We start from the raw sequence: 24,983 nt of genomic DNA on the forward strand, positions 1-24,983 counted from the left end.
GTAGGATGCGACATCTGTAAATAAACTAACCAAAATGGGTAAATGGATAAAGTCACCTCATACTTATGTAAATAAAGAGCTTTTTTGACATAAAAATTTAGGTTAGTACATCCTAACCTTACTAAAATTGTCTCAGTATGTTTATTTTCAATTGGAAATAAAATGAATACTGGACTAATGCTTTTTAATAAAACTCGTAAGTTTAGTCATAATTGACGGAAAATCATCTTGATATTGATTTAAAGTAAAATAATTTATTTCTTCAATGTGCCCATTCCTTAAGATGTACGTTAATATGTCTGTATTGTAGTGTTACTTCCATTTTCAGATAATTTTTCATTCGCCTTATTGTGGAATTAAAGTTATTTTACTTTTAATTCATATTATCACCATGAGTTTTAGGTATCCTTTAACATTTTAGTTTTAGGAGGTTGTGCTGGGTTCTCTAGAATTTCAAATTCTGTTAGAAGGAAGGCAATAGTTGCAGTTGATGAGAAGAAAAAAAATACGTTTTTCATCACTACACCAATTTATTATGTGAATGCAGGAAAGTACGCAAACCATGTCCTTACTGTTCAGTAGTTTTTTTACAAGACTTCTTTAAATTACAGATCCGCATATCGGTCATTTGTACAGCTCTGTTATAGCAGATTGTATAGCCCGATGGCACCTGCTTTGTGATAAAGGCACTGAAATTAAATTCAGCACAGGAACTGATGAACATGGATCAAAAATTCAACAAGCTTCAAATGCAAATGCTCTGTCCCCTATACATTATTGTGATAAAATTGCAGAAAGTTATAGAAACCTTGCGGAATGTTTCAATATCAATTATACAGATTTTACAAGAACAACGGATGCTAATCACATAAAAACATTGAAAAAGTTCTGGGTAAATGTCAACACTTTTATTATAAGATCATCTTGGACATTGAGAATATTTTCAGAATGTTCTTCAGAAGAAAAATTATATCTATTCGGCAGATTATGAAGGCTGGTACTGTGTTTCTGATGAAACCTTTCTAACTTCATCACAGTTGAAGGAAGTAGAAGATAATAATGGAAAGAAAATATATATTTCACAAGAGAGTGGTCATCCTGTCGAATGGACTAAAGAAACAAATTATTTATTCAAGTTGAGTGAATTTCAAGAAGAATTGATTCGCTGGTTGCAAAAAAATGGTAAGAATTTATAGATCGATGAGAGAGTAATCTTGAAGATATATTTCCATTTCAGAAGTAGCAGTCAGACCAAGGAAATTCCAGAAAATCTTGTTAGATCTTCTGTCAAGGGAAAAATTACCCGATCTGTCTGTTTCACGACCATCCTCGCGAGTTAGTTGGGGCGTAACAGTTCCTTCTGACAAATCCCAGACAATCTACGTCTGGCTGGACGCACTTGTGAATTATTTAACAGCGGCAGAATATAAAACGAATAACGGCAAGTTCGAGGAGAATTGGCCTCCTGACATTCAGGTTATTGGAAAAGACATTCTTAAGTAAGTTGATCTGTTTTCATCGATGTTGCTTCATAATTTCATTTGAATTGAGTTTCCATTCAAGTCGAGGTCTTTTCAGGATCTGCTGAAAATTAATTAAGAAAATTGTAAAAATAATTAGTAAGGATCTCCCTTCGTATACGAAAGATAAATAGATAAATATAACTCATGTATACGGAAAAATATACGACAAACTGAACTCAATGATAACATTATTGAACTGTATATCATAGATTCCATGGGATCTATTGGCCCGCCTTTCTCATGGCTGCTGATCTGGAACTACCTCGTACTTTACTTTGTCACTCCCACTGGACTGTTGGTTTGGAAAAGATGTCAAAATCCAAAGGGAACATAGTCGATCCCATCAAACGATCAGAGGTCTTCACCGCTGATGGTCTTAGATATTATTTGCTTCGAGTTGGAGTAGCACACAGTGATGGAAGTAAGTAGATAGTATAGGATTTTTGAAATAAGAAGTTTTATTTAGAATTTTTTCTCTATCTGGGTAGCTCTCACTTTTAAAGCTGTCATATTTTGACATTTGGCAAGTAAAAACAGACATCTTGTGAAAACTACGTCATAATAAACATAGATAGAGGAAGCATATGTCTACCGCGCTTTGATTAATGATTTTTAATGGCCGGAATTGTAAGATATTGATGTGGACGACGTTTATTTCAAACAAGACGGCGCTACGTGCCACATAAGCTACAAAAAAAAATCGCAAATTTGCAACAGTTTCTTGGCCTTGTTATTTCTCGAAGAGGCCATCGAGATCTTGTGATTTAACACCCTTACACTTTTTTCTTTGGGACCATGTTGAAGATAAGGTTTATGCCAATGCTCCACAATCGAAAAAATTTCTTGCTGAAGAAATGCTGATAGTTGCGTATAAAGCTTTGGTCGACTGTTCCGCTCCTATGGTTATTTGTCGAAAATGTTTAATAACTGTGTGGATAGTCGTTCAATAAATTCGGGATGTTTCTAAATACGCTCTATTAGTGTGACGTCACACATTGTCATTTTTGGTTCTCCTGTCAGTGTTCGGAATCCAAACAAATAAATTGTCATTCAAATTAGTACGGTGTCGTAGAAGGAATTGGCTTATTTTCGTAAATAAGAGTATTTGAGGAACAATTTCAGTATTAATTGATAGACAGAAGGAACGAGGTTAATACCAGTAAGTTTGAATCCTGTATCATTCCCCAGATTTTGTAAAAAGCCGTGTTTATCAGTTGAACTTCAAGTCCGAACTTACTGGAATTAATCTCGAGCCTTCTGTCTATCAATTAATAGTAAAATCGTTCCTTAAATAATCTTATTTATCAAAATAAGCCAATTTCTTTAGCGACAACGTACTAATTTGAATGACAATTTGTTTGTTTGGATTCCGAAAACTGACAGGAGAACCAAAAATGGCGGTGTGTGACGTCATCACTAATAGAGAGTATTGGAGGTACAAAGAAAAATGAGTGACTCCTTGGATAATTCAAGAAAAAACCAAAAAGTATTGTACTGGACCAAGGTTTTTGTTACATTATTCCAAACTACCAGTGGACAAAAAAAAAAGTTCTGGGGGAAAGAAGCGGGCACTGTTGCAGAATAAATATCACCCTGTATATTTGTATGTATTCAGAATTAGCATATCACATGATGAAAACTTCAAATTGGAATGTCGATGCCGGATTTAAGTTGAGTATCTTATAAAGGGAAGGTTCTATGAGAAAAAACCTCGAAAAAAATCAAACTGTAACACCCTGTATTTCGAAAACGAAGCTTTTGCGGGCCCATGTTTACAGGACTTTTTGTTTCTTAGAATGATCCGAGTAATCTGTTATTTTCGTTTGTATCTCCAATTAAGGCAGTTAGACCTTTGACTAATGACCACCTCTTCAGATTTGAGATTGTAAGGTTATGAACCTTTCAAATTACTGTAATATATCCCGATAATCTGAGTTTATACATCGGTGATCTAGTATTCAAGGAACGCGTAAACGTAAATAATCTTCGATATTAGTTGTGTGTTTAGAAAAAATCAATTTCATATTCCCTAGGCGCCGGCAAGGATTCTGTAATCTCATATATCTTTTTTTTTTTAACATAATCCTAAGATAAAAGGAGTCGTGTGGATCATGCTAATAGCTTTGCCTACCCAAGTAATCTCCCACATTATTCAATGTCGACAAAAAGTCATTACATCACTCTAATGTGTTGGCGTTGAAAAAAAAAAAGGTTGGCGAGAAAACTGATACGATAAAAAAGTAATTGAGGTGAATGTTTAGAATACATTGCGGGTTACTGCATAATTCGTATAAATCTCAAAAACTGTAATGGTTTTCAATGGGAGATTTCATTTTGATTAAGAAAAAAACGAGTATATTCCAAGAAAAATCAGTGGTTATTTATTTCATTTTACAGACACATTGCTTTTGATCGATTGTGAGCTCGCGCTGCATCCATTTTGCACACAGCTTTTTCAAGTACAAATATTCGTGAATGATATGATGTACACATTCAAATGATATCTTCACAATGTCTGCTATCTCGATCAACTTCACTTTACGGTCATTCAAAATTATTTTGTGAACGTTTTGGATTTTTTCGTCGGTGACAGCCTCTTTTGGGCTTCCACTGCGTTCGCCGTCTTCTGTGTTCATTTCACCACGTTTAAACTTAGCATACTAATCAATGATTAGCATACTAATCAATGATGGTTGATTTTCCTGGTGCAGACCCTGGAAACTCTTCATCAAGCCAAGATTTTGCTTCAACTGTGTTTTTTCCCTTCGAAAATCAATATTTTATTAGCACACGAAATTCTTTTTTTACATCTTTTTTCAAATAACAAAAGTAGCTACACTCACAACGCAATATCTCACAAACTAATGGTCGGACTGCTGTCAAATTTCGACACGTATTGTTTGAAGGTTGGTACTTACTAAAAATCATATGGATTTAATACTAGCACCGCCATCTATGCAAAAGTGCTTTAGTTTTGCCAACTGTGACTGCAAAACTTTCACCATTTTTGTAGTGAATTTTAACAATTTCAATACGTTTTTGAAGCTTGTATCGTTCCATTTTTAGTAATGGTGTAGTTTTGTCCAGATAGCGGACTATTCAAAATGAAAACTCTCATTGAAATACCCTTTTCTTCATGCATTCCTCATATTTATCCTATCCTCATGAAATCTGGGAAGTTGTTTAATGCAGTACCTTGCCAAAATGAAAATTTGAAAATTCACTCAAGTTTTATTCTTTCTATGTTTTTACTACCAAAAATTTGTGATAGTAAAAATATTTTTTTTATATATTAAATTCTATCATCTCCAGATTATAATGATTCCAAAGCAATTCGTGTACTCAATGCTGAATTAGCTGATACCCTTGGCAATCTGTTGAATCGTTGTACTGCCACTGTTTTGAATCCCAATCAAGAATTTCCAAAGTTAAACAGAGAAGTTCTCGAGGAAGTCAAGAAATTAGATGTTGCGAAGACACTGATAGAAAATGTAGAGAAGCTGCCATGTAAGTTAAACTGTACACCTTAATGAATATTTTTTCTGTATATGTTCTTAGGATCTCACTGCTTATAAAATAAATCCAGCTAATTCTCGATAATCGGTAAACTCCATACATTCTTGCTTTAATCGAATGTAATTCTTTGAAAATCATTATCTTTTTATCATCAAATAAGATATCATGAATCGAACTCCAAATGAAATATAGAAGAATTCACCTCTTTCAAGTTCGACAATATTTTTTGTCTTAAGATTCCACACTAAATTAACTCATGTTATAATAAGTCCACAGTTATTTCGATGATCGCTTTTGTCTGGAATTGAAAAAAGTTTGGGAGTCAAGTACTTTCCTTCCTATCTTCAAGAATAATTGTCCTCATTAAAAATTTTTGTTCATTAAAAGTTTTCAACGTGGGGCTTGTTAGTTGGAACAAGAGTTAGTTGAATTACTTCAATATACCGAGGACCCAAGTGTAAATTTTTAGCAATTTCTTATCTCATTAGGGAATCATCAGCGGAATATTGAAGTAGGGCTTTCATCTTTGCGAGGAAAATTTTAAATAGTGAAAGTGTTGGCACAATTTTGTCATAATTTTGATATCTATATTAGATTGCCTTCACCTAGTAGACCCATTTGACCTTTATAATTCAAAGTAATAAAATATTGATTGATCAACATCAACCGAAAGATAAAATTAAATTCTCTGAAATTGCCATTTCAATTGTGAAAAATGTTGATTTGCATACTCCTTTCACAGAAGAGTAAGAGACAAGATTAATTTTACTTGTTGAGTAAGTGTGACTTTTTCTAACTCTAAGTCATGGATGATTAAGAATTGTTTTAAAAAAAAAATTCCATCCTTATTTTTTAATTCAGTTATTCAATTTAGTAACTGTTTACTCAATTTGTACAGTTTTAGATAATTCAGTTTTCTTTTGGTTGGTTTTAATATTATTTTGTCAGCTGGAATTTTATTCTTAGACAAACAAATTTTTTGGCGCAATGATGTCAAAATTTTGATATTAATATGTCTTCTTTCAGTTATTTGTGAGGCACACTATAATGAATTTAAGATTTATAAGGTAGTGGATGCTGTCATTGCTACCTTGCATTCTGCAAATTTGTTCTTCGAAACAATGAAGCCATGGGAACTTAAAAAGTTACCAGAGGAAAAAGAAACACTAGATGTCGTTCTACATTTAACAATGGAAACTCTTCGAGTATCAGGCATTCTTCTTCTTCCTGTAATACCTCACTTATCTTCGAAGCTACTCAGTAAATTGAATATTCCAGAAATATCGCACAATTTGGAGAGTGTAAAAACTTTTTCGTGGAATAATAGTGATTTTAATAGTATAAAGTTGTTACCTGAAAAAGTTATGTTATTTAGAAGGATATTACTTGAAAATAAACCTAAAATGAAGATTTCTCAATAGTATTATTTGTTTTATTTTTCTACCAAACCAATCTTTCTGCGCTTCCGTTATTAACATAAGTTTTCCATGTGGAATTAAATTATTATTTTACTTTGAAGTTGACATTTTTGAGGTCTGAATAGAAAGAAAGTCTTCCTTCACATATCACGCCAATAAAAAATACCGTCAATTGTCATGTACATTTTTTGTACACATTTTTAGTATTCCTATTAGACATGCCTAAAACTTTGTGAAATCAGTATCCCAGTTATACTCACCTGAAAAAGTCATGGTATGAAGAAACAATTGTTGTAGAAATAAAAATAGCGGAAGTACAACATTGGTTTTATTCATATATTTTCATAAATTTGTGAAAATGTTGAAAACTTACTACAAAAATGACGATTCTGTATTTAGTACGTTTGGTGCATTACGGGTAGATTATGGTCAACATAATCGTGCATCTGAGCATATAATTGCTAAGACTGAATCTTTTATTGATGTACTAAGACCCATGCATCGTCGAAATGTACGCTCGACCGAAAATATTGCTGCTGAAAGTGAAAGTGCTGAAGAAATTTATCCATTACTCGGCGCGCACAACATTCGGACCTATCTTAAGTCACGCTATGGCGTATTTAGCATATAAATTTGCATCTCTATCCTTACGAGGTCCACTTGACACAAGAACTAGAGGCAACTGACCATGGAATGCGTAGAACATTGCCCGATTGGGTGTTTTATTTGTTCACTTGAGATGATCTGACAAAATAGAGCACTGTTAATAGACAAATCTCAAATGTGTCTACTGATCTACCGATAAAAAGCCTTTTGAAGTTTCCTTCCAAAAGATCATTCAAATGATCGATTCTCTAGATTTCCGCAACAATGTATGTCAGAGTACAATTAATATAAAATGTATTTAATTCTCTTGAAATAAGATAAGATTTTCTTATCACAACTTGAAAAGATAAGTAGATTTTGGATCAAGTAAACCCTGAAAGTATGTATGGACATGATAGTATTTCAAGACCCTTATCTTCATCTAACACCTCTTGATGAATAGCTAAGATCAGCTTAAGATTATTTCAGGAATAATTCAATATTGACCAATTTATCAATTTTTTATAAAAATAAACTTTTCTGTAACTTACCTTTGGCAAATATATATATTATTATCTGGAAAAAGCATTCAAGTCTATAGTCTAATGATGAAGGTAATATATTGAACGATAATCACGTAATTTTTTTCCATTTCGACAGACAACAAAAATTTCGAGATACTCATTCAAATCTTAGTTATCACAAATACAATGAGTTTCAACAAGGCTAGGTACTTGTGATAAGATATTGCCGGAAATGATTCCCAATTAAAATATTGTGTACATCTTCACGACATTCAATTCAATCATGTTTCGTTCAACGTTGTGGTTGTTATGTTTCTGTATCTTAGTTCAATTATCGATTAGTGTCAGTAGATTTCCCAATGTCTATAAAAAAATCCGAACCCAACCCATAAAAGAAAATGAAGACAATGGTGATCCCTTGATTTTAACTCCTTACATTGAAGCTGGAAGAATTCAAGAAGCAAGAAATGCGGCAAAAGTAACACACGACGCATTCCAGAACATAACGCACTACACTGGATTCTTCACAGTGAACAAAACACACAACACGAATCTCTTCACGTGGTTTTGTCCTTCAGAGTCCGATCCTGCTAACGATCCTGTTGTGTTATGGCTTCAAGGAGGTCCAGGTTCAACATCCCTCTTCGGTCTGTTCTCAGAGAATGGCCCTTTCCAAATGAAGAATGAAAGTGTGGTCATTTTGAGGAACGAGACTTGGACTAAGAAGCATAATATGATTTGGATAGACAATCCTGCAGGTGCAGGATACAGTTTTACCGATGCAGCAGGATATGCCAGGGACGAAGATCAGGTTAGTCGAGAATTATTTCAAGCTATTCAACAGTTTTTCCAACTGTTTCCAGAATTGAGGAAAAATGATTTCTTTATTACTGGTGAGTCTTATGGAGGACACTACATACCAGCAATATCCCATTATATATTGAGGGTAAATCGTAAACTTCCAGACGATTCTAAGGTAAACCTGAAAGGTTTAGCAATTGGGAATGGATGGACAGACCCAGTGAATCAGTTGAACTATGGAGATTACTTGTATCAACATGGTATGATAGATTTGAAGACGAAAAAAGTTCTCGACAATATCAGAGATCAGAGTATAGATCTGATTAAACAGGGAAAATATGATGAAGCTAGAGATCTACAGGACGAAATTCTGTATACCTTTACCAGAGAAACTGGAATAACCAACATGTACAACTATTTGTTTGCTCAGGATCAAGATGACGAACCTCTTATGGACATCTTCATTCAGACAAGTGAAATAAGAAAGGCCATACATGTTGGCAACACAAAATTCCAAAATGGGGAAGAGGTTAATCAAGCTTTGAATAACGATGTTATGAGATCGGTGGTACACCTGCTTCCTGATCTGCTTGATAATTACAGAGTGTTGCTTTATAGTGGACAAGTCGATATCATCGTTGCATATCCACTCACAGTTAACTATTTGCAAAAATTGAATTTTTCCTCTTCTGCAGAATATCAAACAGTTGATAGAAGCGTTTGGTTTGTGGATACAGACATAGCGGGATTTGTGAAGGTTGCTGGTAACTTGACGGATCTCTTGGTGAGGGATGCTGGACATATGGTGCCTCATGATCAACCAGTATGGGCACTTGATTTAATTTACAGATTCACGAGAAATTTGAAATTTGATGACCTGCACTAGGAATGATGTGATTTATGATGAATAAAAATATTTTTTCTTGCTTTGTTTGTCTCTCAGTCTAATTTTTTTAGTTCTCGATTCATTATATGTTTATTTAATGTATTATAGTGAAGGGTGTTTTTTTTTAGAGCTATAGAACTTTAAATTGCAATAAAACAACGATGGATTATTCGATTGAAATGAATTTGATTTATCCAAAAGATAATCTTGTGGCATTACATTTCAAATATTATTTCTGGCATATGACCGCCACAGCTGGCTCGGATGTAGTCCAATCTGGACGTCCAATTTTCGATGATTTTTTCCAACATTTGTGGCCGTATATCGGCAATAACACGGAGAATGTTGTCTTCCAAATGGTCAAAGATTTGTGGCTTATCCGCATAGACCAATGACTTTACATAGCCCCACAGACAGTAGTCTAGCGGTGTTAAATCACAAGATCTTGGAGGCCAATTCATAGGTCCAAAACGTGAAATTAGGCGGTCACCAAACGTGTCTTTCAATAAATCGATTGTGACACGAGCTGTGTGAGATGTTGCGCCGTCTTGTTGGAACCACAGCTCCTGGACATCATGGTTGTTCAATTCAGGAATGAAAAAGTTAGTAATCATGGCTCTATACCGATCACCATTGACTGTAACGTAATGCCAACTTAAAGTTATATACCTCGAAAAAAACACCCGTTTTTTTTGTTGATGATATCTGGATTAGAATTTTGAATGAATCGAATGAGTTGAACAAAAACGCATGGTTTCTGGTACATTTTTAATTTCTCGGTGCATAATATACCTACATCACATCCTAAAGGATACTATGGTTGTTACGATAAAGTTTGATTTGAAACGTTATTTGATGTAGTTTATATTCTCTTGGAGGTATTTCGGTAGGTAATGCTTATAATGATTTCTAACAAAATAAATCTATTCAGTGATTATATTACTAGTACTGTTTCTTAGATATAATTTCGGTTATATTTCGTATTTGAACATTTGATGCTATTTCCATGTACAAAATGGAAAGTATGTTGCATGGTGGACCATCGGAAAACAATTTGAGCATGGTATTTTTAGTGATATCATTTTGACATTCATGCTGTAATTGAGCATCAAAGCATTCCCACATATTAGGGAATTTGCTGAAAAAAATCATATAATAATATATCAGTTGACTGGCTGATAGGTATGTATAAATATGTATTATTGTATAGAAATATATTAAACCTATCATAATTAACATAAAGGAAAGGAATTAGTTATATAAAAAATTGAAATTTCATATCAATCTTTTTTGAAAATGAAAATATTTTGGCCTTCTAATTGATACAAGTGGCTTCATTATTGTTTTATTAGGCCAATTGAAAAGTATCCGGTCTGATGCACAGATGGCGGTGCAAGTATTAAATCCATATGATTTTTAGTTAGTACCAACCTTCAAACGATACGTGTCGAAATTTGACAGCAGTCCGACCATTAGTTTGCGAGATATTGCGTTGTGCATGTAGCTACTTTTGTTATTTGGAAAAAGATGGACAGAAAAGAATTTAGTTTATGAGATATTGCGAGTGTAGCTTCTTTTGTTATTTGAAAAAAGATGTATCAAAATCTTGATTTGATGAAGAGTTTCCGGGGTCTGCACCAGGAAAATCAATCGTCATTGATTGGTACACTTAGTTCAAACGTGGTGAAATGAGCACCGAAGACGGCAAACGTAGTGGACCCCCAAAAGAGGCTGCCACCGACGGAAAAATTAAAAAAGTTCAGAAAATAATTTTGAATTACCGTAAAGTGAAGTTGATCGAGATAGCAGACATTGTGAAAATATCATCTGAACGTGTACATCATATCATTCACGAATATTTGTACATGGGAAAGCTGTGTGCAAAATGAGTGCCGCGCGAGCTCACAATCGATCAAGAGCAATAACGTGTTAATGGTTCTGAGCAGTGTTTGAAGCTGTTCAAGTGCGATTAACCTGAATTTTTGCGTCGATATGTGACAATGGATGAAACATAGCTCAACCATTTCACTCCGGAGTTCAATCGACAGTCAGCTGAGTGGACTGCACTCGATGAACCGAATCCAAAGCGATGAAAAACTCAACAGTCAGCTGGCAAGGTTATGGCATCAGTATTCTGGGATGCACAAGGTATAATATTCATTGATTACCTCCAAAAGGGCCAGACAATCAACAGCGATTATTATATGTATAGCGTTATTGGATCGTTTAAAGGATGAAATCGTTAAAAAACGGCCTCATTTGAAGAAAAAAAAGGTGCTGTATGTTTATATTGTTTATGTATAACACTGTTGTAATCAAGAAACATCGAGAGATTTGTTTTACTCACCTACAAAAAAGTGTAATATTTCTTGAAAAATGAGAACTTGGTGTAAGAATATTCTTTATGCATTCTTTACTCTTTTTAGCACTATGAACGATGCATGGGTTGAATATTTCTTAAAAATAAAGAAAAATCATTTTTGCTGGTATAAAATGACATTATTTTCTAAAAGCAGAAGTGATTTAGTTGTGTGAACTGTCACTGCAAAATATTCACCATTTTTGCAATGAATTGTAACGCTTTCAATGCATTGTTGAAGCATGTATGGTTCCATTTTTAGTAATGGTGTATCTTTTGCTTGTCAAATATCAAAAGGTAATAGCTTTAAAACTCACAGCTGCCCAGATAGTGGGCTATTCCAAATGAAACATCTTATTGGAAAATCCTTTAAATAGTATATTTTGCATGATGAATCAAATTACTTTCTTACCTAATATATGTTCTCCGTCCGTTTCACATACAAATTTTGCTTCAGCGATAATTGAATCGAGTACAATCATTTTTAAATTGAATGAATCTTCATTATCACATTTTTTATTTTCTGCCAATAATGCCTCAAGGCAAGGTTTGAAGTGATAGACAAAATGATTACATAACGAACTGTTATATCTGAGGTTTTTGAGGCATTCAATAGCCTTAAGTTCTTCTTTCTGCAGATGAAGTGTAGTTATTACAGTCGACAGAAAAAACTTATTGTTTTTACCTTTATATTTCTATAGATGGATTGTGAACATCTGTAAGTATCTGGAGATAAACTTGTTCCTATAAAAGCTTGAATTTGGCCTAGGCTTTCTACCTCTTTATACCAATGTGAATATGCTATTGTGTGACCTGCGAAAATTGAGAATAAACGAAGATTGGAAACATGATTTCAAACATGGAATTTTTCACCTGATATCAACAAAATAAGCAGTAATTTCATTGTATTGTATTTCAGAGAACGTTTCACAGGCACTAATATTTTATAAACATTTCTTTCCGATAACATCATTAACTCTGAGACGTTAATTCGATAAATTGTGAACTTTGTTTGATATAAATCGAGGCGTTTCCTAGAAATTGATTGTTGATAGAAAGCATTTGCATTTACGAAGAAGTTTATCATATGATGAGGAATAGGATGGCGAATGTAAAGGGTGTTTTTTTAAGAGCTATAGAACTTTAAATTGCAATAAAACAACGACGGATTATTCGATTGACATGAATTTTATTTATCCGCAAGATAATCTTGTGGCATTACATTTTAAATATGATTTCTGGCATATGACCGCCACGGCTGGCTCGGATGTAGTCCAATCTGGACGTCCAATTTTCGATGACTTTTTCCAACATTTGTAGCCGTATATCGGTAATAACACGGCGAATGTTGTCTTCCAAATGGTTTGTGGCTTATCCGCATAGACCAATTACTTTACATAGCCCCACAGAAAATAGTCTAGCGGTGTTAAATAACCAGATCTTGGAGGCCAATTCACTGGTCCAAAACGTGAAATTAGGCGGTCACCAAACGTGTCTTTCAATAAATCGATTGTGACACGAGCTGTGTGACATGTTGCGCCGTCTTGTTGGAACCACAGCTCCTGGACATCATTGTTGTTCAATTCAGGAATGAAAAAGTTAGTAATCATGGCTCTATACCGATCACCATTGACTGTAACGTTTTGGCCATCATCGTTTTTGAAGAAGTATGGACGGACCAATGATTCCACCAGCCCATAAAGCGCACCAAACAGTCAGTTTTTCTGGATGTAACGGTGTTTCGACATACACTAGAGAATTAGCTTCACTCCAAATGCGGCAGTTTTGTTTGTTGACTTAGCCATTCAACCAGAAGTGCGCTTCATCGCTAAACAAAATAAAATGGACGTAGTGCGCGATACATATTCCGCACAGAATCATTATTTTCGAAATAAAATTGCACTATTTGCAAGTGTTGTTCAGGCGTGAGTCTATTCGTGATGAATTACCAAACCAAACTGAGAATAAATCACTTAACAGCTGTTGAATCGGTCGCCATCTTGAACAGTAATGCCAACTTAAAGTTATATACCTCGAAAAAAACACCCGTTACTTATTCATAAATTCCAACTATATCGTGTATGATGTTTATAGCACTTCTTATTTCAAATTTGATCATAACATGTTAGTATTCCATCACTCGATATGTAATAGTAATATAGTTTGGCTTTTCGTCATCACGTCGGGGTCACCAATTTGGCGAGTCTGTCTCGAGCCAATATTTAGGTGCGCCCTCTCCCGGGGGTATTGTGTTTCGTCCCGAGATCGCTGGTGGACTCATCGGTTAGGCTATCCAGCGATCTCTGCCTAAGACACACCTTCCCACACCATCGGGTGAGAAGTGAATCGGTTGCTTCGCGTCGACCCCTTTAAATACGCCGGGGCCGATGTTGTGTGGCGCATTACCACCATGGCGCCATCTCTGAGCAAACCGAGTCACTACAATAGTGTAAAAAAATATTAAAACAAATTTTCAACATCATGGGTTCCAACTACTTCCACTTTCATCAGAGGGTATAAAAGTTGAAAAAAAAACTTTGATAGTTGTATCGAACTCAATCTGACTGCTTGAGTAGCTTTTCAAAATTGCGGATCATGTCCTCGATTGACTCACCTCAGATATCTCTAATAGTTTTCGAGAATTCTGGATTTAGTATACGATTTTTGAATTCTACATTTTGTATTCTGGAAGTTGAATACTAGGTTGAAATGTCATTCAATGAGGCTCATTCATTGTTTCAAAATTTAATTAATAATTATTCAAATCGACATTAAATAATTTAATGAACGTATTTTCTCAATTGAAAGAAAAATTCCATGACAATATTGCAAGGCTTGATATCAACAGAAAACAAGTCACTCATGCTACTTTTTGTAATTTCATTTTGACACTCTTGATGTACTTGATCATTAAAACATGTCCGTAAGTCAGTGTATTTACTGAAACAAAAATGGTACATCAAAAAATATTTGAAAATACGAGAACTCAGATTTACTCACCTACAGTACTGGGTTATATCTCTTGAATAATTATTCAGTGGTTCTAGAGCTTTCTTCCTGCATTCCTCACTTTTTTCTATACTCATCGAAACGCAAGGATTTAATATTTCTGTAAAATGGACACAAAATTGTTAGTTGTCATACATTGAACATAATATCAAAAATATCCCGAAACTCAACAGATATAGGTATGGTTTATTGATGAAATTGAGTCCTTATTGTCCATAAAATTTGAATATCAAAATTCAGAAGAGTTTCCAAAAAATTCCACCTAATTTAATTAACTGTAAGTTTGATAATTGTTTAATTTTTTTCGTGAGAAATATAATTCTTTTCTTACCTAAAATATGTTCACCGTCTGTTTCACACACATATCCTGCTATCGCGATAACCGAATCAAGTACAGTATGTTTCATCTCAGTCACACTATTCTCATCACATTTGGCAGCTTCTGTCAAGATTGTTTGGACACAAGGTTTGAAGTGATGGACAAAAGTATTACAGAACGAACTGTTATATCTGATGTTTTTGATACATTCAATTGCCTTTCTTTCTTCTTCCTGCAGTAAAGGTAAATAGAATTATTCAAAATAATTTTCAATAACTAGATGGTCTTACCTTCAAATTTTGACGAGTTGCATTTGGACATTTATGAGTAACGAAAGCTAATTCATGTACAGCAATTGCCTGAACAAATCCTATGTTCTCTGCCTCATCATACAATGATGAAGCTTTGGTATAACCTGCGAAACCTTGTTACCTACGTAAATTGGGAAAAAGTGATTGAAAATAAAGTGTTTTACCAGCTATCAATAAGAAGAGTAGTAACTTCATGTTATTTAGTTATTATTCTCTAGAGGACGATACAAACACACTGTTTTTCTTAAAGTCATTTAGCGATTGTGTTATTAACAAATTTTCGGAAGTCTTTTTGATAAATACGTGAACTTTGATTCATATTGAACGAGGTTGATTACTGAATTTTATCTTGAATAATAACTGCATAATTGTTTCCTTGAAGCAGTGAAAAAAAATGAAATAAGATAACATCTTTGGAATATTTTCGATGAAAAATATGAGTCTAAAGTCTTAAAGTAAAAAAAATGTTAACTGGCTCACTGGGATGATTTTGAGGCATGGACCACTGAAAAAAACTTATATTGAAAATAACTAATATATTTACTTGTAATTCAGAGATTCATCACTTAGCTTACCTTGAGAAAAAATAGTTTCGACATTTGTAGGAATGCCATTAACGATTAAAAACGATATCAACAAAATAGTCGCCATGGCTACGGTTGCAGCATCATATCCTTTTCCTGAAATTTTCTTTGACAAATTCGCACATTTGAGGCTGTAAGTTCTCGATTACTACACGAATTCCACCTTTAAGGTGTTAATTTATTGTGGAGCATTGGCATCAAGTCTATCTTTCACATGGAACCAAAGAAAAGTGTTGAATTAGATCTCGGAGGCAAAAAGTGATCAACACACAATTGTAATCATAACAACAAGAAACTTTTCTTGCGAATTTGCGATTGTTTAATTGCTTGTGTGACTGGTAGCGCCATTTATTGAAAATAAAAGTCGTCCACATGTACTTAACAGGCCAAATGAAAAGTCCCCGGTCTACCATACTAAAACACATTTTTTTTTGGCAAAATTAGATTTTATTTTTCAGCATATAGTTGCCTTGGAGGGCGAAACGGCGATTATAGCGATCTTCCAACTTTTCGATACCATTTTTGTAGTACGATTTGTCTTTCACTTCAAAATAGGCCTCAGCTTTGGCGATTACTTCTTCATTGATGAGCGTTCTTTTGAGGTCTGAGAACAGGAAAAAGTCGCTGGGGGTCAGATCTGGCAAATACTGTGGATGCAGCAGCAATTCGAAGCCCAATTGCAGATTTGCATTCAAAATTAGCATATTACATGATGAAAACTTTAAATTGGAGTATCTATGCCAAATTTTGAATTAATCATCTTGTGAAGAAAAGGTGCTATGAGAAAAAAAAAACTAGAACATTAACATTTGTATCTCGAAAACGAATCGTTTCCGGACCCATGTCATAGGACTTTATTTCTTGAAATGATCCGAGGAATCTGTTAAGAAAATTTTTGGGTTTGAACATAATAATTGATAAAACTATTTTATTGATTCATTATGTAATGCATTTTAAAAATAGTATGCCAATTGCAGAAACATTGGCATAACAATATTGCAGGGCTTAACTTCAACTGAAAAAAAGTCATGGATGTTTCTTTTTGTAACTTCAAGATCGCACTCTTGCTTGAGTTCATCATCGAAACATTTCTGCAAACTGGGGAATTTACTGAAATAGAATGATTCGCAATCAGAAAATCGATCATTTCTAATAATTATTTCTCATTATAAAGGATGGTTTATAAATAGATGTCTTTAGAAAAGTACTTTGTGAGCGGATTCCCCAGCCAAAAACAAGAATAGTTTGTCGAAATAATTTTTTTTGTATGTATTCTCGTCCTCTATTGAGATAGACAATTGAAATACTCTTAACCAAATGTTTTCAAGCCTCCACTGTTTCATCCCTATGATATAATAAATTCACGAGATAAAAAAATTAATATTTAGATGCGAATCCGAGAGGAATTTATGTGGCAAATTATCCTTATTTTTGGATATTTTAGGTTAAAGAATCCACTCAGAAAGTGAAGAATTTATTTATGGATCACCCTGTTTGAATGAGTCTGGGAAAAATGTTCCATAAGTTCGGTATCAAAATTATATAGTATTTTTATTCTATATATCAGGAAACAGCGAGAATTTTAATTAACTTACCTACAAAGGTTTGTTATAGGGTCTGAAGTAGGAAAATATTGCATAACCTTTTTTTGGCATCCAGCACTCTTTTTTACACTCGTCAAGATGCATGGATTCAATAATTCTGAAAATTTAGGAAACAAGGTTTCAGTTAGTCGACTTATAGATATAGATATAGGTGTACAACTTTGTTTCCGCCGTTTTGCAAAAGATGGCTGTTGCGGTAAGTGGTAGTCGAAATAAATAGATCGTATATGTCATACAATAAGATTAGGTATTTGTAAACATAACGCCATCGAAACATTAGCCGATTTGTGTCTGCATCATAAAGTTATTCTCGACTGAATATGTCAGCTTACGAGCCAAATTCTCGTCAATTGCGCGAGATTTTAATTTTCTGCTTCAATATGAAGAAATCTGAGGCTGAGGTTCATCGAATGCCCTCTAACACCTTTAAGTGGAAGGACGTGCCGAGAGTTGTTTCAATGTTTTAAGAACGGTGATTTTGACGTCGAAGACAGTGGAAGAGAGAAGGTTTTCGAAGATGCAGAATTGGAGGCATTACTTGATCAAGACTCGTGTCAAACGCAACAAGAATTGGCAGGATCATTGGAAGCAACTAAACAAGCCATTTCAAAACGTTTGAAAGTCATGAGAATTATTCAGAAACAATGAAATTAGGTGCCGTATGAGTTGAAGCCGAGATAGAGTTAGATATGTAAAGGGGTAAAAACGGGTTCATAACGATAATCCAAAGCGCAGAAAATCATGGAGATATCCCGGCCATGCTTCCACGTCGACGGCGAAACCAAATATTCACGGTTCCAAGGTCGAGCTCAGTATTTAGTGGGACCAGGTCGGCGAAGTGTATTATGCGTTGTTAACTGGACTGGAACCTCCTCTCTCGGACTATCACTTGTTTCGATCAATAGCACAAGCCCTAGCTGACCAGCACTTCCGGTTTCATGAAGAAGTGTAAAATTGGATCGATTTGTTGATCGCTTCAAAAGATGACCTGTTTTTTTAACGCGGGATTCGTACGCTGCCCGAAAGATGGGAGAAAGTAGTGGCCAGCGATGGACAATACTTTGAATCATAAATGTATGAACAGTTTTTTCAATAAAGTCTCGAATTTCGGAAAAAACGGCGGAAGCAAAGTTGTACAAAGGTATTAAAATATATAATTTTCTCACCTAAAATATGTTCGCCGTCAGTCTCACACAAAAAGTTTGCTTCGGCAATAAAGGAATCAAGTATAACCTGCTTCTGTCCGACTTTAACTTGGTCTTCACATTTTGCAGCTTCACTCACGACGGTTTGAACACAAGGTTTGAAGTGGTGGACAAAAGTATTACAGAACGAACTGTTATATCTGATGTTTTTGACACATTCAAAAGCCTTTGTCCGTTCTTTCTGAGAAAATTGTTGTCAGTATCTACATAAGATTTATTCAAATATACACTGTGTGCGTAAAGTATGAAACAAATTCATTTTTAGCTAAACAGACCATTTTAAGAAATAATCCTGAAACACGTCGATTTTTTATTTTATTTTACCGTATTTAAAAAAATAATCTAATATACAGGGTAAATTACTTTAGAGTAATGAGGTCATCGTAATTTTTTTTTAATTGAATACCCCTCTTTTGTGTCAATTTTCCGATTACTCTAGCTGAGCTGATTCTAAAAATGTATCACATGTTGATTTCATTTGGTACAGGGTGGACAAAAATACAATAGTCTTGTGTGTGCGTAACATTCTTTATTAGTTAAATTAACAATTTTATCAAAAATGCTTATTGTCTAGCGGCAATAAACAAATAATGACATTTCACAAAAAACTATACGACTATGTTTTTTTTAAATTGATAAGAAATAATTTCTTTCATATTCTGCTAGACCACAAGTACCAAACATGTTTGGAAACAGCTCATTTGTATTAATCTAAAAATGTAACAAACTACAGGGTGTCACATTCAAACCAATTGCCGCTAGACAATAAGTATTTTTGATAATATTGTTAATTTAACTAATAAAGAATGTTACGCGTTACTTTCTGAGCACACACAGAACTATTGTATTTTTGTCCACCCTGTACCAATTGGAATCAACAAATGATACATTTTTGGAATCAGCTCAGCTAGAGTAATCGGAAAAATGGGGGTGTTCCATTTAAAAAAAATGACAGTGACGTCATTACTCGAAAGTAATCCACCCTTATATTAGATAAATATTTTAAAATACGGTGAATTGAAATGAAAAATCAGGATTATTTCTTAAAATGGTATGTTTAGCTAAAAATGAATTTGTTCCATACTTTACAGACACTGTGTATGATGTTCTTACCTGTACATTCTCTTTAATGGCTTCTGGACACGAGTAGGGAACGTTAGATAAGAAGTCTAATCCAAATGCCTGAAGAATGCCGATATCTTCTACTTCTTGATAAACTGAGGCTTTGGTGTAACCTGTGAAACCTTATGATGGATTGTTATTGGAACAGTATAAGTCAATAAGGAACTTAATACCTGCTATGAATAAAATTAGAAGCAACTTCATCTTCGTTCTTTGGAGGTTGATACTAATGAAATGATATTTTTCAATGGCATAAGACGACTAGACTATGTTGTGATAAGGAACTCTCAGTTAATTAAATCATTTCGTGAACTTGGTTTGACATTAATCGCGAGGTCATTTTTCGAAATTTATAGTTGATAATGAAGCAAATTTAATAAAGGCAATAAGTCTCAAAATGATTCTTTTCAACGTCTTTTATAAAATAAATCTCTTCTCATTTTGAATTTGATCACTAAATGTTAGTATTTTATCACTTGTAATAATACACTGTGTCCGTAAAGTATGGAACAAATTCATTATTAGCTAAACAGACCATTTCAAGAAATAGCCCTGAAACACGTCGATTTTTGATTTTAATTTACCGTATTTCAAAGTAATAATCTAATAAACAGGGTGAATTACTTTCGAGTAATGACGTCACCGTCATTTTTTTTAAATGGAACACCTCCATTTTGTCTCAATTTTTCGATTACTCTAGCTGAGCTGATTCCAAAAATGTATCACATGTTGGTTCCAATTGGTACAGGGTAAACAAAAATAATAAATTAAATCTGAGCAATAATTAAAACATTCACGAATACCAAAAATACTGTAGTACTAAACTGTCATTGAACACCAATAAATTACTAAACAAATAATGACATTTCACAAAAAACTAGACGACTATGTTTTTTTTTTAAATTGATAAGAAATAATTTCTTTCATATTCTGTCTGCTAGACCACAAGTACCAAACATGTTTGGAAACAGCTCATTTTTATTGATCTAAAATTGTTAAAAACTACAGGGTGTTACATTCAAACCCATTGCCGCTAGACAATAAGTATTTTTGAAAATATTGTTAATTTAACTAATAAAGAATGTTACGCGTTACTTTATGAGCACACACAAAACTATTGTATTTTTGTCTACCCTGTACCAATTGAAATCAACATATGAAACATTTTTGGAATGTTCTCTACATAATGGGTAAATAATTACACAAACTCATGATTGATCATTTATTCATCACAGCTCACTGGATCTTATAATAATTCGAATTTTGCTGAGGATTACTGAAGAAGTGTTTGAAAGAACCGACAAGAAACCATGAAGTGTAGTAATGGACCACAGTTTCTTTTTACATTTTTTAAACTATCAGTGGTTCACCAATAAAAAGTTCTGGTTAAAAGAAGCGGACACTCTTCCAGAAAGAATATCACCCTGCTGATTTGCATTCAAAATTAGCATATCACATGATGGAAACTTTAAATTGGAGTATCTATGTCAAATTTTGAGTTAATTATCTTGTGAAGAAAAGGTACTATGAGAAAAAAAAACTAGAACTTTGACATTTGTATCCCGAAAACGAATCGTTTCCGGACCCATGTCATAGGACTTTATCTCTTAAAATGATCCGAGGAATTTGTCAAGAAAATGTTTGGGTTTGAACATAATAATTGATAAAAACTATTTTATTGATTCATTATGTAATGCATTTTAAAAAGAGCGTGCCATTTGCAAAAACATTGGCGTAACAATATTGCAGGGCTTGACATCAACTGAAAAAAAGTCATGGATGTTTGTTTTAGTAACTTCAAGATCGCACTCTTGCTTGAGTTCATCATCGAAACATTTCTGCAAACCAGGGATTTTACTGAAAAAGAATGATTCGCAATCAGAAAATCGATCATTTTTAATAATTATTTCTCATTATAAAGGATGGCTTGTGAATAGTTGTCTTTAGAAAAGTACTTTATGAGCGAATTACCCAGCCAAAAACAAGAATAGTTTGTCAAATTTTTTTTTGTATGTATTCTCGTCCTCTATTGAGATAGACAAAATTTTTTCAAGCCTCCACAGTACTTGAGGTTATTTGGAGCTGAAAGATCCAACTCTACGCAGTATTTGCTCAAGAACTCATTAGTACCAATAGGTACCCTGATCGTTCAATTTTGAATTTTTTAACATTCTTAAATTTTTGTTCAAAAATGTAGGTTTTAGAGGATATAATTCCTGCGAAATTTCGTCCCTATGATATAATAAATTCACGAGATAAAAAAAATTAAAATTCAGATGAGATTCCGAGAGAAATTAATGTGGCAAATTATCCTTATTTTTGGATATTTTAGGTTAAGGAATCCACTCAGAAAGTAAAGAATTTATTTATGGATCACCCTGTTTGAATGAGTCTGGGAAAGATGTTCCATAAGTTTGGTATCAAAATCTAATAGTATTTTCATTCTACATATCAGAAACAGCGAGAATTTTGATTTACTTACCTACAATGGTATGTTATAGGTTCTGAAGTATAAAATCCTTGCATAACCTTTTTTTGGCATTCAGCACTCTTTCGTACACTCGTCAAGATGCATGGATTCAATAATTCTAAAAATTTAGGAAACAAGGTTTCAGTTAGTCGATTTATAGATGTAGGTGTACAACTTTGTTTCCGCCGTTTTGCAATAGATGGCTGTTGCGGTAAGTGGTAGTCGAAATAAATAGATCGTATATGTCATACAATAAGCTTAGGTATTTGTAAACATAACGCCATCGAAACATTAGCCGATTTGTGTCTGCATCATAAAGTTATTCTCGATTAAACATGTCAGCTCACGCGCCAAATTCTCGCCATTTGCGGAAGGTTTTAATTTTCTGCTTCAATATGAAGAGATCTGAGGCTGAGGCTCATCGAATGCCCTCTAACACCTTTAAGTGGAAGGACGTGCCGAGAGTGGTTTCAATGTTTTAAGAACGGTGATTTTGACGTCGAAGACAGTGGAAGAGAGAAGGTTTTCGAAGATGCAGAATTGCATTACTTGATCAAGACTCGGGTCAAACGCAACAAGAATTGGCAGGATCATTGGAAGCAACTAAACAAGCCATTTCAAAACGTTTGAAAGTCATGAGAATTATTCAGAAACAATGAAATTAGGTGCCGTACGAGTTGAAGCCAAGATATGTTGAACGGCGTTTGTTTGCTTGTGAACAGCAGATTGCAGGGTAAAGACGTAAGGGGTAAAAACGGGTTCATAACGATAATCCAAAGCGCAGAAAATTATAGAGATATCCCGGCCATGCTTCCACGTCGACGGCGAAACCAAATATTCACGGTTCCAAGGTCAAGCTCAGTATTTGGTGGGTCCAGGTCGGCGAAGTGTATTATGAGTTGTTAAATCCGACTGGAACAAACACAGGCGAACGTTATCGAACGCAATTAAAGTGTTAAAGCCGAGCATTGAAAGACGTGATTTTACAATGCTCGACTCCATGTTGCGAAAGTGGTCAAGACATACTTGGAAATGTTGAAATAGGAAGTCCTACCTCATCAACCGAATTTTCCAGACGTTCCCCTCTCGGACTATCACTTGTTTCGATCAATAGCACAAGCCCTAGCTGACCAGCACCTCCGGTTTCATGAAGAAGTATAAAATTGGATCGATTTGTTGATCGCTTCAAAAGATGACCAGTTTTTTCAACGCGGGATTCGTACGCTGTCCGAAAGATGGGAGAAAGTAGTGGCCAGCGATGGACAATACTTTGAATCATAAATGTATAAATAGTTTTTTTCAATAAAGTATCGAATTTCGGAAAAAAACGGCGGAAGCAAAGTTGTACAAAGGTATTAGAATATATAATTTTCTCACCTAAAATATGCTCGCCGTCACTCTCACACAAAAAGTTTGCTTCGGCAATAAAGGAATCAAGTATAACCTGCTTATGTCCGACTTTAATAGGGTCTCCACATTTTGCAGCTTCCGTCAAGATTGTTTGGACACAAGGTTTGAAGTGATGGACAAAAGTATTGCAGAACGAACTGTTATATCTGATGTTTTTGACACATTCAAAAGCCTTTGTCCGTTCTTTCTGAGAAAATTGTTGTCAGTATCTACATAAGATTTATTCAAATATACACTGTGCCCGTGAAGTATGATACAAATTCATTTTCAGCTAAACAGACCATTTTAAGAAATAATCCTGTAATATCTAAAAATGAATTTGTTCCATACTTTACGGACACTGTGTATGATGTTCTTACCTGTACATTCTCTTTAATGTCTGTTGAACACTTGAAGGGAACCTTAGATAAGTATTCTAATCCAAATGCCTGAAGAATGCCGATATCTTCTACTTCTTGATAAACTGAGGCTTTGGTGTAACCTGTGAAACCTTATGATGGATTGTTATTGGAACAGTATAAGTCAATAAGGAAATTATTACCTGCTATGAATAAAATTAGGAGCAACTTCATCTTCGTTCTTTGGAGGTTGATACTAATGAAACGATATTTTTCAATGGAATAAAACGACTAGACTATGTTGTGATGAAGAACTCTCAGTTAATCTGATCAATTCATGAACTTAGTGTGACATTAATCGAGGTCATTATTCGAAATTTATTGTTGATATTGAAGCAAATATAATAAAGGCCAAATGTCTCCAAATGGGTATTTTTTGTCCACCCTGTACCAATTGGAATCAACATGTCATACATTTTTGGAATCAGCTCAACTAGAGTAATCGGAAAATTGAGACAAAATGGGGATGATTATTATTTTTAAATACGGTGAATTGAAATAAAAAATCGACGTGTTTAAGGATTATTTCTTAAAATGGTCTGTTTAGCTAAAAATGAATTTGTTCCATACGGACACAGTGTATACCGCAACACCTGTTCATAAACATTTTGACTGAATTTAATTCCATAATTTGTTATGGACACTGGCAGTTTAGAAAGATATGAAAAGAAAATTTTTGGTTTTTTGTAGTGTTGTCTTTCGTATCTGCTACCACTTTCGAAAAGAAAATTCTAACAATTCTCTAGTAATTCTCAGGAAAATTAGAATTTATATAAAGGTTCTGAACGTAAGCTGTGATGAAAAAATTAATTACAAGTTTTGGTACTTACTCAATCTATAGTGAATAATAATAAGAAGAAACACCCTGTATCTAGAAAACAAAGCGTTGGCAGGCTTTTGTTTGAATTATCCAAGGAATTTCCCTTTTTCCTTAGCATA

The 24,983-nt window shown here is 34.1% G+C and overlaps 5 protein-coding genes across 11 annotated transcripts; 2 read left to right on the forward strand and 3 right to left on the reverse strand.

Annotated features, from left to right (window-relative positions):
• Positions 1-59: 59 nt before the first annotated feature.
• LOC123679638 (methionine--tRNA ligase, mitochondrial) lies at positions 60-6,462 on the forward strand. Of its 3 annotated transcripts, none has more exons than XM_045617022.1 (8): positions 60-196; positions 428-547; positions 612-892; positions 948-1,182; positions 1,238-1,499; positions 1,733-1,944; positions 4,836-5,030; positions 6,066-6,462. In XM_045617022.1, the coding sequence occupies exons 1-8, from the start codon at positions 163-165 to the stop codon at positions 6,458-6,460; spliced, it is 1,734 nt and encodes a 577-aa protein (XP_045472978.1). In that variant the 5' UTR covers positions 60-162; the 3' UTR covers positions 6,461-6,462. The 3 variants fall into 3 exon arrangements, with proteins under 3 accessions (XP_045472978.1, XP_045472977.1, XP_045472979.1); XM_045617021.1 differs by having other exon boundaries at positions 101-196; positions 422-547; XM_045617023.1 differs by having other exon boundaries at positions 180-196; positions 428-551.
• A 1,366-nt stretch (positions 6,463-7,828) lies between these two features.
• LOC123679639 (venom serine carboxypeptidase-like) lies at positions 7,829-9,297 on the forward strand. The gene has a single exon (XM_045617024.1). It carries the CDS (start codon positions 7,850-7,852, stop codon positions 9,251-9,253), a length of 1,404 nt encoding a protein of 467 aa, XP_045472980.1. The 5' UTR covers positions 7,829-7,849; the 3' UTR covers positions 9,254-9,297.
• A 710-nt stretch (positions 9,298-10,007) lies between these two features.
• On the reverse strand, positions 10,008-12,706 carry LOC123679640. The gene is made up of 5 exons (XM_045617026.1): positions 12,486-12,706; positions 12,298-12,425; positions 12,025-12,244; positions 11,601-11,709; positions 10,008-10,391 (listed from the first exon to the last, which is right to left on the reverse strand). Exons 1-5 carry the CDS (start codon positions 12,697-12,699, stop codon positions 10,196-10,198), a joined length of 867 nt encoding a protein of 288 aa, XP_045472982.1. The 5' UTR covers positions 12,700-12,706; the 3' UTR covers positions 10,008-10,195.
• Positions 12,707-14,341: 1,635 nt separating this feature from the next.
• Positions 14,342-16,358, reverse strand: LOC123679641. Of its 3 annotated transcripts, none has more exons than XR_006747415.1 (5): positions 15,827-16,358; positions 15,231-15,756; positions 14,953-15,172; positions 14,613-14,721; positions 14,342-14,552 (listed from the first exon to the last, which is right to left on the reverse strand). XR_006747415.1 is itself a non-coding variant. In XM_045617028.1 (5 exons), the coding sequence occupies exons 1-5, from the start codon at positions 15,444-15,446 to the stop codon at positions 14,393-14,395; spliced, it is 645 nt and encodes a 214-aa protein (XP_045472984.1). In that variant the 5' UTR covers positions 15,447-16,319; the 3' UTR covers positions 14,342-14,392. The 3 variants fall into 3 exon arrangements, 2 of the variants coding, with proteins under 2 accessions (XP_045472984.1, XP_045472983.1); XM_045617028.1 differs by having other exon boundaries at positions 15,231-15,355; positions 15,416-16,319; XM_045617027.1 differs by having other exon boundaries at positions 15,231-15,364; positions 15,416-16,086.
• A 388-nt stretch (positions 16,359-16,746) lies between these two features.
• On the reverse strand, positions 16,747-24,348 carry LOC123679642. Of its 3 annotated transcripts, none has more exons than XM_045617030.1 (5): positions 24,188-24,267; positions 19,758-19,888; positions 18,606-18,825; positions 17,431-17,536; positions 16,747-16,945 (listed from the first exon to the last, which is right to left on the reverse strand). In XM_045617030.1, the coding sequence occupies exons 1-5, from the start codon at positions 24,216-24,218 to the stop codon at positions 16,789-16,791; spliced, it is 645 nt and encodes a 214-aa protein (XP_045472986.1). In that variant the 5' UTR covers positions 24,219-24,267; the 3' UTR covers positions 16,747-16,788. The 3 variants fall into 3 exon arrangements, with proteins under 3 accessions (XP_045472986.1, XP_045472985.1, XP_045472987.1); XM_045617029.1 differs by lacking the exon at positions 24,188-24,267 and adding an exon at positions 19,940-20,099; XM_045617031.1 differs by lacking the exons at positions 16,747-16,945; positions 17,431-17,536; positions 18,606-18,825; positions 19,758-19,888 and adding exons at positions 21,426-21,623; positions 22,249-22,354; positions 23,614-23,833; positions 24,006-24,136 and having other exon boundaries at positions 24,188-24,348.
• Positions 24,349-24,983: the final 635 nt, after the last annotated feature.

Source organism: Harmonia axyridis, chromosome 5, assembly GCF_914767665.1.
Source record: "Harmonia axyridis chromosome 5, icHarAxyr1.1, whole genome shotgun sequence".
Classification (NCBI taxonomy): domain Eukaryota; kingdom Metazoa; phylum Arthropoda; class Insecta; order Coleoptera; family Coccinellidae; genus Harmonia; species Harmonia axyridis.

Coding starts and splice junctions, on each gene's coding strand:
- LOC123679638 (XM_045617021.1), top strand. CDS start 163: ATGAATACTGGACTAATGCTTTTTAATAAAACTC. Junction 197..421: donor AATGCTTTTTAATAAAACTC/GTAAGTTTAGTC, acceptor TTAACATTTTAG/TTTTAGGAGGTTGTGCTGGG. Junction 1,945..4,835: donor AGTAGCACACAGTGATGGAA/GTAAGTAGATAG, acceptor TATCATCTCCAG/ATTATAATGATTCCAAAGCA.
- LOC123679639 (XM_045617024.1), top strand. CDS start 7,850: ATGTTTCGTTCAACGTTGTGGTTGTTATGTTTCTGTATCTTAGTTCAA.
- LOC123679641 (XM_045617027.1), bottom strand. CDS start 15,446: ATGAAGTTACTACTCTTCTTATTGATAGCTG. Junction 15,365..15,415: donor ACTCTTCTTATTGATAGCTG/GTAAAACACTTT, acceptor GTAGGTAACAAG/GTTTCGCAGGTTATACCAAA. Junction 14,553..14,612: donor GATATAACCCAGTACTGTAG/GTGAGTAAATCT, acceptor TTTTTGTTTCAG/TAAATACACTGACTTACGGA.
- LOC123679640 (XM_045617026.1), bottom strand. CDS start 12,699: ATGATAAACTTCTTCGTAAATGCAAATGCTTTCTATCAACAATCAATT. Junction 12,245..12,297: donor CCATCTATAGAAATATAAAG/GTAAAAACAATA, acceptor CTTCATCTGCAG/AAAGAAGAACTTAAGGCTAT. Junction 11,710..12,024: donor GGACGGAGAACATATATTAG/GTAAGAAAGTAA, acceptor TTTATTTTTAAG/AAATATTCAACCCATGCATC.
- LOC123679642 (XM_045617030.1), bottom strand. CDS start 24,218: ATGAAGTTGCTCCTAATTTTATTCATAGCAG. Junction 19,889..24,187: donor CCTAATTTTATTCATAGCAG/GTAATAATTTCC, acceptor ATCCATCATAAG/GTTTCACAGGTTACACCAAA. Junction 16,946..17,430: donor CCTATAACAAACCTTTGTAG/GTAAGTTAATTA, acceptor ATTCTATTTCAG/TAAATTCCCCAGTTTGCAGA.